An 11,524-nucleotide genomic window follows, 5' to 3' on the forward strand; every position below is an offset into this window, starting at 1 on the left:
GCAATGACAACGGTAAAAAAAAAAAAAAAAAAAAAAAAAAGAAAAAAAAAGAAACACCTTTGATTTTGGAGAAGGTTTAAAGAACTTAAAAAACTGTTTAGATGCAATGGGGCTTCAAACTATCCTCTTTTGACTAAAGAAAATTTGTAAGAACTACTTTTTCTGCCCCCAAATTGAGCATTGCAGTGAATGTTTCTCCTCAGGTTAAATGTCTACATAGAAGACATTTGTCTCTATGGGCAGATAGTGTCCATCCTTTCTAGAGCATTATTTAAAAGAACAATTTGTAAACTGGTGACCGGCAGTTATGTTTTGTCTGGCTCACGTGTGTATGAAATTTTTTTGGATTAGAATCGAAGTGTTTTACTTAAAAAAAAAATCCAGATTTCCAGCTTCTCTCATAAAAACAGATCTGGCAGTTGCTGACCTTACACTCTACATGGTATCAGTCAGCTGGTGCAGGGCATGTGCGCTCTTCTTATTTGTTTCCCTGGATCTCCTGGTTGTTTATTTTCCCTGGACCTTCTCATTCATTCACTTCCTGTGCCTACAGGTATTTGAATTTGAGGGCCCAGACATGAGGCCTGCTTAGAGGCTTGCTGCATCCTTAGTCTTAGTGGCAAAGATCCCAGCATAGTATCCATACTTTAGCAAGGGACAAGCAGCAGCAGGGGAGGACCACCCGGCTAGAGCCGTCTGTAGTAGGGGGGAATCCTCTGAACTTGTCCCCTGTCAGCCTGCCAGGTGATCTACAAAACACGCTGTGGCTGTGGCTCTTTTCTTTGGTGTGATCATGGGCCTCTCTCTTCTTGATAGATGTGTTTATTTGTGGGGGCTATAATGGAGAAGTGATCCTGGGAGACATCTGGAAGCTGAATCTGCAGACTTTTCAATGGGTGAAGCTCCCAGCTACCATGCCAGAGCCAGTTTATTTTCACTGTGCAGCTGTTACACCAGTAAGTCTTTGTTTTCATATCTTCCTTACATAGTTGCAGATGATAAATCTTTACAGTGATATTAGCGAGAAAAAAAGGTTCTGATATTACCAACCTTGGATAAAGAAGGTGTTTCTAAAACTTTCTTCAAGACAAAGCCAGCCCTTCTTCTGAGAAGAGGGGAGGAAAACCATCATACACAGTTTAAAAGAGCAGCAGAAATATAAAAGAAATGCTGTGCGTGGCATTTAGGCCCCTGCAGTGACATAAAAGGTGTTTTCTGGGAGGGCAGGATAGCTCTATCCCCCCGATGCCTTGTTCTTAAAGATCCCACCAGTTTCTCAAGGCAAAGACCTTTATTTTCATCTTTGTGTTCCTAGTGTTTGGCACAATGAATACTTAATATAATGTCACTTTAATGTTCGTTGAAGTAAAAAAAAAAAAAAAAGAAAAAAGCTACAGTTTTCCCCTAGTAAACTCATTTATTATTTAAACGCCTCTTGATCTCTGCACTATGTTGGGATCAGTGAGAAATTCTTTTTGTTTTGCCCCGTCTCCATTTGGCCTACTGTGCATTTTGTCGCTGACTCTTCAGCCTAAGTTACCTGCTTCTCTCCCATTTGAATTTGTCCTCTTTTGACTGCCGTCTGTTCATAGGCTGGTTGCATGTACATTCATGGAGGAGTGGTGAACATCCATGAAAACAAACGGACTGGGTCACTGTTTAAGATCTGGCTGGTGGTGCCGAGCCTGCTGGAACTGGCATGGGAGAAGCTGCTTGCAGCCTTCCCCAACCTAGCAAACCTCTCCCGCACACAGCTTCTGCACCTTGGACTCACACAGGGACTCATCGAGCGCTTGAAATGAGGATTTCTGGACTGTTCATTGATACTGGAAATGTTAATTTAAAGAGACTCCTTTATTTATGGGCAGTGTAGAATTGGTTACCCTGATCAAGGCCTTATTCAGAAAATACATCAGATGCCTTTCTGTAAATTGGTTTTAAGTTTATGGCAATCTCACTTTCCCTCGTGCTTCTTTCTTTGCTTCTCTCCCTCCTGCCTCAGCACACACACATACTCACATACTCCCTCTTCCTGGATGGACTTGAGGGAAAGTCTGAAAGTACCTTAACAATGTTATGAATCATGATCAGGTAAAGAATTTTTTAAAGGATCTCTGAAACTATGACCATGTCAGCCAGTGCTCCACAAATTAAAGCAGCATCATTGACAAAAACAAATAAAATTTTAAAAAATGTAAATCCAGCAACAACAACAACAAGAAGGCTGACCTTGAGAATTGTGCAGGTTACATGCCAACCTAGACGTCAACCTTACTGTTTTCCAAGACGCCTCTAATTGCGTGGCTGGATCTGATGGCAGCACCGGTTGACATCTTGCTGCATCGATACCCAAACCCATCCTTTGACTTTGGAGGAAAGTCAGGCGGCTCAGCAACTCTTGATCAGTGATTTCTTTCCACATTCTTCTGGTGCCAGCAATGGTTAGATTTGGCTGTCAAAAGGCTTGTGTGTGTGTGTGTTGTAGTTGTGCTGTTTATTGTTGCTCTTAGAAATTATGGCACCAAGAACGTTTCAAATCAAGGAATTGATGGTGGTCAAAGTTCTTTGTTCTGGGCAGTTTTGAAATTCCCTTGTGCTTATAACTGGTTTCAAGTATCTCTGACTTCTTCGTGGGGGGACTTGTAGACCCTAAATATGTGGCATAAATGCCATGGGGCGTAAAAGTAAGCTTGTGAGAGGCCAGAAAAGAGCAAGGCGGGGAGAGCTTCAGCTCCAGGCTGTGAGCTTTGACCATCATATTGGCCGTTTCCTTTTCAGAACTTGAACACTGGGCCATGCACCTGCCATTTTCTCAGGCAGTGGGTTTTATCTCTAGAAAGCCAACTGGCCCTTGATTTTTCCCTTAGCTTATTGCCTCTTTTTTGTCTGCTTTAATGTGCATGGTGCTGTGAGTAATTGTCTAGTTATTGGATAAAAGGTCTTGGGGGAAAAGCCACAGGCCATCCTTCCCAAAGAACTATTGTTTTCAAAACTAGCATGAGGAAGGAATGAAGCTGAAGATCATTAGCTTTTTGGTGTGACATTTTAGTTCTGGTTTGTTTTGTATTTTAACTCTAAAAAAAGGAGTGACCTGAATTTTCACTTCTTTGCCATCAGGCTGCTAGAGTAGTTGAGCAAGTCACTGAGACGTGAACATTTGGAAGTCCTCAGGTGTACGAAAGGTGCGGAAGGCATACAAGAAGGCACAGTGCTGATCATCCCGTTGGTCACCTCACAACAGGAGACTCAGACGGGAGATTTGGGACACATTTTTCCTTTAAGTGCCTCTTTTTCACTTAGCTTTTAAAGTTACTCTTCTTTTTTCCTTCATCCCAGAAGGGATCTCTTTAGCTCATGTGTGGGTTTAAAATCACCTTTGAGTTATGGCTAAAAAGTCACCCTCCAGTGTTGAGTTCTGGGGAAGAGAAAACTGTGGTCTCTAGACTTGGACTCTTAACTTCCATGCCTTATTAGAACATCCCGTCCATGTTGGGTTGAGTTCATGGAGCCCAAATTCTGCAAGGTCTTATGACACCACTCACCTGTGAGTTTGGGTCCTTTTGGGGGAATGATGGGTGTGGGGCAGAGGCAGGACAAGGAGCAACTCCTCTAGAGGTCCCACCCCCATCTTGCCACGACCAAGTCTGTTTGGCATTCAACCTCTTACCGCCCACGGCTAAGCTTACTCCAGTGAGGAGCTCTCTCCGGAGCCAGTCAGGTTGAACAGCCCCATGAGTTCAAAACAAAGCTTTACCGCACGACTCCAGCCTGGTCTCTGGACGTTCGGTGGACTATATCCAGTTAAATAAGCTGTGCGGTCTGGGGTGGCGAAAGGGTGTTTGTCGTGGATTTACGTAGGGACCAAAGCCTCAGTGCTCAGCCTCTGTGCTTACCCTTCCGTGCTCCTTGGGAAATAAGCAGGTCTCTAGCTTTGCTACACTGGAGAGCTAGAAAGAGAGTCTAGTTCAGTCCACACTTGCTAGCAAAAAGGATTTAAGCCTTCTGAGGGCGGTCTTCTTTGAGGTAGACTTTGGAGGCCTGACATCCAAGACCTTGTGTGTGACATTTTTATAAAAGTACATACCCTTGGTCTAAAGTGTCTTCTTTTCATATAACACTAGTGAAAGCGATGTAGTATGACCAGCTCTGAGTGCTATAGAACCACACATATGCACATGTTCTGGATGCCAAATGAGACTGTGTGTATGATGACTTAAATATAGATGAGCAGAATTTTATATAGGGGGTCCCCGACCATTTAGTATCCCTATAACCAGCACCCTGAATTCCTGACACTGTTACTTGGTTTAGGAAAGTTTATGCCTGCTGCTTCTCTGCCTCTTTGAGGTACTCCCTGCCATCTTACTGCAGTCCTGTAAATTTAAGTGCAATATATAGAAACACATATGGATATATACAGATTATATATAGGGTGTAACTATAAAGCAGGTAGACTACTTTTTTTTTTTTTCTTTTTTTTGAATCCGCCTTGGGGAAAGCCAGCTCATTCCTTTAGAGTCGACTTATACCAAGAATTTGAGATGTGACCAGCTAGCGTAAGCCAACTCTTGGTCGATCTGGATTTTCAAGTCCTTGTTTTCTTACTCCAGTTCTTAAAGACTTCTTATTCCTTGGGTTTGTTAGAGTTGAGACTTTCCCCCAGTCATCTTTTGTACTATCTCATGTTTGCATATCTTACTACATTTCTTGCCCACGAGAAAAGGAAGTCTACCTGTAAGGAATTTCTAAATGGAGAATTAAAATCTAATATTTAATACTGTCAGCTTTCCCATGTACATACTAATTTATCTGTGAATATAAGACTTTATTAAACGAAGAAAATGAGGCTTTCTTCATTTAATAAAATATTTTCCACATTCTGGAAAATCTTATTAACCAATATAGAATAGAATGAAATTTTCACTGTTCTTCAGGGGCCAAACTGAAATCCTTTCCACTGGCAGAATCTCTTTTCAGGGCCCTCGTGACATGGTGTAAAAATTTGCTCTAAATTATTCATGTCCATCACATAGCTAGATTTAAACATATGATGATAAACATTAACATTTCTAAGCAAAAGGTTTATTAACAGTGACCTTTGGTTACCCAGAGTAGCAAGAGTAAAGCACAGATAATTGAAACTCATAGATAATCAGTGTTTCAACTTTTCTATCAAACAATTGATCCATTTATATTCTTCCTCCTCCTTACCCCTTTCCCACAAGCACCTCCTTCTCAGTGGAGTAGGGCTAATAAGTAGTTAGAAATGAAAACGAAGAGTCACGGAGGGCTAGAAACCAGCAAGCATATAGGCAGCCCTATTAGCTGTAATTGTCAATTTGATGACAGCTGTTGAATGCTGAAATTAGGACCCACGGGTGGTAATCCTGAGTTGAGATGTTAACTCTTCACTCCTCTGCTTCGGCACGGTTTTCCTGCCCTGAGTTCTAGGCTGTCTCTCCTGTAACCACCAAAGAACTCTTAGCACCTAGAGGAAGAAAAAGCTGCTGTGTGTGATGCAGAGGGAATCCCATCATTTGAACACATTTCTTTGGCTCTTGACAAATACTTGCTTTTCCTCTGTTCTTGCAGGAGCCTTATTTTTTCCTTTGGGAATTCCTTTTCCAGCCATATAGCTTGGCGTGTGGGAAAAGGTTGAATTACCCTGTAAGTCTGTGTTGGTCTTAATTTTGTAAAACCAGTTTGTTTTTATGTGGTCTTACAGATGTTTAGCAGGTGGCACCGTTACTATAAATCGTCTACCTGCCAGCACTCTGATGTAGCACAAGAAGCCGTTTTCCTTATCCTTCATTGTTCTGGCGTTGAGCTCCAGGACGGATGAGGGCTTACGGTCCCGTGATCGCGAGCTCCAAAAACTGGTCACTGTTAGCTTAAAGTGCTTTGGTTCCCCAAATTCCTCGGGACTCTAGGGGCGTTGGCAGGGCCTGAGGCCGGCTTCGTAGAGCTCTGTACCTCCCGTGTGTGCCGCCGCGGGTCGTGCCCAGTGATGCTGCTTCCCTTCTGAGGTCACTGGGTTTGGTGGGAAGCGACCTCTTCTCTTACCTGGTGTTACAAAAAGAAGTTCTGAGTTGTGCTTCAAAAGTGGTACCATCTTTTTAGTTGTAATTTTCATGATTTTATTTTTTTTCACTTTATAGAAGTTTTTGAAAGGCCCTGCTTAGTCAGTGCGCAGGGTGAGTCCGAGGCAGTCTCACCGAGCTGTAGTGATTGCTGTTTTACTAGTTGCACATTTAGAATACAAAGGAGGCATCAGAAACACACTGACTTTCTCTGAAGCCGCTTCCTTGTACACAGAGTCTGAGCAGGGACAGCGCCAGGCATTTCCCTGTAAAGGCACCTGCCGATGAGGATTTGACTGGAAGAACCTAGGCAAGAAAGGGGAACCCCTCACGCAGTCTCTGAGGGCAGGCCTGGGCTTGGCTCTTTGTACAGGGTGTGCTTAGGCCACACACGATGCTTGCCTTACTGTAAAGCTATTTGCCACAGTCCTGTTAAATAGTGTGGAAGTCCTTTTGCAGTCTGGTGTGCATGCCATATGATCAGGACAGCTTTTCCACCTTATTTGGTCTCCTACGAGCACGTAGGGAAAATAGTGAATTTACCCTAAAATGTCCAATCTGTATTTATGTACCTTGTCAGTGTTTTGCTGTTGGTTTTCTAAAACAATCTGATCAATAAATCTTATCCAAATCTATTTGGCTCAAGGCTACCTTGATTGTGGGACGGTGATTTGCGTGTATGCGAGCTCACCTCTGTGACGTAAGCATCAGTCTGCCCGCCTCCGCCACCCCTTTCCCACCCACCAGGGTGCACTTTTCTCTGTAATTAATATCTGTGAGTCATCTGCCTTCCACCGCCGCCTGCTGTGGGTCCCTCTCTCTGCTCACCATCTGGGACTCCTGGACCTACAACCGTCCCCTCAACAGAACGCTCTTCCCCTCAGGACACCAGCAAGGGAGCGAGTGACTGTGGGGCAGACCACACTCCCTTTTCCTGTCCCGTTCTGTGTATTCCCCCAAACTCCCACTAGCCAAGTCTGTACGGATGTCTCAAGGCTTTTCTGAAGAGTTGGAGGAGCTACAGGGAATTCAGAGGGAAGATGTGAATCTTTACATACAGAGTCACAACTGTCTCTGAGTCAAGGAAAAAACCCCAGGAGGAGCTGAGCCCTTCCCAGGGGGTCCTTTGGGGATGAAACCACAGTTCCTGGTTCTTGCCTCGGTCTTCCAGATGCTTCTTTCTCCAAAACCTCTGCTTTGTATCGCTTCACCTTCTGCTAGGATCCCTCTCCCAGCAGTGCTTTTCTTCAGGCTCTGAAGTCCGGTGTAGGTGTGGACACTCCCAAGTCTGGTCACTTTTAAGGTCTCTCGTCCAGAATCGCACATATGCCTCTTAGTTTTCAGTGTTTCCATCGACAAACTGTTGGATCAAATATGCCTTCCTGGGACAAGTAATCTTCGATATTCTGCCATAAATCGACCAGAGGAAAACATAACAATTTCTACCCCCTAATTTATAGGGCTTCCCAGCCCACGTTACAGTTAATCCACAGAGCACATTCATTACACAGAGCATTCTCGTTTCCTTTGCTTTATTTCTCCTACGTCTTCTGAAGTATACTCCCCTGAGGCCCATCAGGGGCAAGAAATGGACCCTGTGCCTTTTAGACTTTAGACCAGCCAGAGCTTTGAAATGAACTCTTGTTGGTACCTAATTCGGTTCTTAGTTAAGCCCCGTCTTAGCTTGGGTGGGAAGAGGTTTCAGTGGCTTAGTTGGTTTGGGTGGTTTTGTTCTTCCAATTACACGTGTAAGATTCTAGTTTGTCAAAATGCTGTTACGAAGCTCTTATAACTGAACAGTAGGACCACAATTCTCTTGCAGTTAATCTTTGGTAGTAATTGCTTGATGGGAGACGACACTGGCAAAACCATCCAGTTTCCATACTTACCTTCAGATAAAAGGCCCAGCTTCCAGACCAGCGCAAAACCAATGGTTTCCTGCGGTGATGGAAATGTTCTATATTTGCGCTGTCCAGTATGTGGTAGCCACTGGCTATTCAGCACTTCAGATGTGGTTAGTGTGACCGAAGAACTACAATTTTCATTCCATTTAATTTTCATTTCTGTAAGTATAAGCTGTTACGCGTAGCTAGCGGCTACCTCAGTACAGTGCTGGAAGGAGATGGCCTGGAGAGCTGGAGAACCAAGGCTTGGTTAGCTCTTGGCTCTCGGCTCAGTCCTTGTTACTGTGTGGCTGCAATAATGTGTGAGGTGCTTTGAAGCATGCCTGGGGTATTTACCATTCTCGCTCTCTATAGTTGATGGTACAGGAAATGAAGACGAAGTATTTGCTAAAAGTTACAAAATTAACCAATAAAGAAAGAGGACGAGACAAGGGAAGTGGGGTGACATAGGTGAGAGCTAAATCCTCATGTTCCATGGCAGGAAGGTAATATACAGAATGTCTCAAATTAAGCACTAACCAGGAAAGCATATTGACTAGAGGCATAAAGGAAGGTATCAGAAAACACAAACAAAAACAGCCAAGAGAGCTAACAGTGGTGAGGTGGCCCGGGAGATGTAGAGGGCCACAGCAGGGACTGCTGGCTTTTTCAAGTATGTTCACGGTTTTTGTTCGTTTTTTTTCCCCCTTTTCTCTCCTTTATAAACCAGAACCCTTCATGACTCTTTCGATTTAGCCCTTTTTCAGGATACTGTGAATCTGGGTCCGTTCTGACCAAATCAGGCTGTAAAAAATTGGGTGGTTCAAAGGGCAGGGCTGGAGTATTAGTATTTTTAAGTTCTTGATTGATTAAGAGGTAGCCTGACTGGTATTTGGAAATCTTCGATTTAAAAGCCAATCTTGGAAGCCGGTAGGAGAAAAAAAAATCCAGGAGAGGGAAAGAAAAAAAAAAAAAAAAAGTCTCAAGATTTAATTGTTGCCCAAAGACCATTCCTCACCATCCTGTCCCTTCATAAAATCAAGCAAGATAATACATTATTTTAGAGGCTTTTTCTGTCATCCACTCCACGGTGAGAGGAGGGGAGGTGGAAGGCTTCTGAGCGATACACAAAGCAGACCCGGCAAACCCACCCATCCTGCACAGGCCTTGGGGTCTGGCCTCGAAGTCTCCGGTGGAAGAGGGAGACACTTTTCTCAAATCCTCAAACACACGAGTGTGTCTGAGTTCCTTTCCAATGGTCCGCCTAACAGGAGGGCCTCCGCAGCTCTCCTAGGAAGGAAGGCGCGGAGCTCAGCTCAGGCAGACCGGGCAGTGACCAGCCCAGCCCAGCCCAGCCCAGCCCAGGGCTGCGAAGGAGAGAAGGACAGAGACAGCTGGGAGCTCCGGCCACTTGCTATTTCAGGAGCCCGCACCCGGCCTGGAGCTGTAGGGTGGCTGTGCCCATGGCAGCTGTGCAAAGAGAAAGCCGCTGTTACTCAGTCCGCGTCACCTTAGACCACACCGGTCAGTTCGTCCCTCTTGCACCTTCCACCGAAAGCTGCCCGGCTGCTGGAGCCGAGGTGGCTCTCCCTGCGACCGCCAAGGATGTCTACAAGAGCTCCTCCACTTGAAGTGAGCGAACTTACTTGCTCCGGCCTCCGCCGGGCATCTGGGGTCTCATTTACTCCCTGAGCCTCACCCTGGAGGAAAAGGTAGAGAGCGTGCACTGCAACAGCCAAGATCAGATCGTGGCTCAGGATGCTGGCATCTGCCCTTGCCCCCCCCCCCAAAGGAAGAGGCCCACTTGCCACCCACAGAGAGGTGATCCGTAAGAACGGTAACTCGGCCGTTGCGGGGAGTGACATGTGCCTAGGGGTGCACCGGCGGCGTCCAGGACTGGAACTCCAGCCCTGCTCCCCCCACCGCCAACCTCACCACCTCGGAGCCCACCCAGCCTGTGCCTCCTTCAAGCGCCAGACGCGCCTTTCCCTGCTTCGTTTCTCCCCGCCAAAGCGGTACTGGAATGTTAAGCCTGGAGGGATGACCCCCACTTGGTGGCAAGCCAAGCGCAGTGACGTGCCTGCAGACAGAGTTACCCAGATCCGCAAAGCCCGGAGAAGGGGTGGCCTTGCCTGCAATCCCCCGCCCCAGAACGGTCGCCCTCCGGGGCCCTGGAGCCCTGGGCTGGCGGCGAGGGCGGCCCGGCGGCCGCCGCCGCCTCCCCCGCGCGAGCGAGGCCCGCAGCCGGTTTCTCCCCCTGCGGCGCGCCGGCCTCGGGCCCGCGACCTCGCGTCCCGGGGCTTCTCTGCCTCCCCCTGGCGGGCAGCGGCAGCCGGCGGAGCTCGGCCGGGAGGGGGCGCCCGACCCCCGGCCCGAAGGCGGGAGCGCGCGGTGCTCAGGCCGGGGTCGGCGCCCGCTCGGACCGCTCACTAACTGAGCACCTAGTACGCGCCCGCGCGGGGCCGGGAGCCGGCCGGGCCAGGCGGCGGGGAGCACGCCTGCCTTCAGGGAGCTTCCATGGGAGGCGGGGAGCGGGGAGACAGCTGCTGTGAAGAAGCACGAGCGGCCGGACACGGACAAGTTAGGGAGAGCCTCCCCGAGGATGCAATGACTGCGCGCCAGGAGCCAGAAAGCACATGAGGGAGAATGCCACTACATCAAGGGGCCAGAGCATTCCAAAGACAAAAACCCGGCCCCTGGCGTCTTCTGGAAGGGGAAGAAGCCGCGCAGCGGGAGGACGGGAACCCGGGAGGGGAGGCCAGGGAAGCAAGGAGAGGCAGGCTGGGCAGATGATGGAAGAGCCGGGCAAAGCGTCTGGTTTTCATTCTAAGATCAACTGGAAGCTGGAAGGCAGAGAGAGGACGAACCGATCCCCCCCGCTGCCGAGGGAGGGTGCCAGAGGAAGCGGGGCCCTCGGTTGGGAGGCCACGGCAGCGGTGCGGGCAGGGTGAGGGTGCTTTGGGCCAGGTCACAGAGCGGGGCTGGACGTCGGCTCCCATCGCTCCCCCACCTTCCGCCGGGCGCCCTGGTGTCGTGACCGACCGACCACCGCCGAGCAGAGGCCGGCGAGCCCGGGCGGCACGACAAAGGCTCCGCCAACACCCCGCACCGGCGGGGAGGAAGCCCGGGCAGGCAGAGCGCAGGCGGACGTGGAGCCCGGGGCGGGGGGTGCGGAGTAGCCTCCAGACCCCTCTCCACTAATCTCAGGGCGCGGAGCCGCCGTCCGCGGCCCACGCCTAGCTGGAGAGCCTCTCGGGGGTAGAGCGGGGAACCGCTCCGAACCGGAATGATCTGGTTTAGAGCGGCTGCCTTCCCCTCCTCCCTCCCTCTCCCCCAGCCGCCCGCCCTCCCCTTCAGCGACTGGCTGGTTTTTGCCGCAGTCCCTGACCAAGGTAAACAGAAGAGGGAAGTGGGAAGAATGCTCCGTTTCCATGGCAACCCAGAGGGCAGTCGGTGCGGCGCTCTTGGATGTGCTTCAGGGGAAGAAAAGGCTCACTGGAAAAGCAACGGGGAGACCGGCCCCTTCCACAGACGCACGGTGGGGGATTGTTCTGGAACGCG

General features: G+C 48.5%; 1 protein-coding gene across 2 annotated transcripts in view; it reads left to right on the top strand.

Moving 5' to 3' along the window:
• The window catches only part of KLHDC10 (kelch domain containing 10), a 60,135-nt gene extending 53,420 nt beyond the window's left edge, over positions 1-6,715 (top strand). For both annotated transcript variants that reach the window (XM_047095212.1, XM_047095213.1), the window contains 2 exons: positions 817-956; positions 1,593-6,715. In XM_047095212.1, the coding sequence (XP_046951168.1) occupies positions 817-956; positions 1,593-1,802 (350 nt within the window). In that variant the 3' untranslated portion in view covers positions 1,803-6,715. The remainder of the gene's footprint in view (positions 1-816; positions 957-1,592) is intronic.
• The last annotated feature ends 4,809 nt before the right edge of the window (positions 6,716-11,524 follow it).

This window comes from Lynx rufus, unplaced genomic scaffold (genome assembly GCF_022079265.1).
Source record: "Lynx rufus isolate CCGP_SWC_20201006 ecotype Redwood Valley unplaced genomic scaffold, mLynRuf1.p SCAF_4, whole genome shotgun sequence".
Taxonomy (NCBI): Eukaryota; Metazoa; Chordata; class Mammalia; order Carnivora; family Felidae; genus Lynx; species Lynx rufus.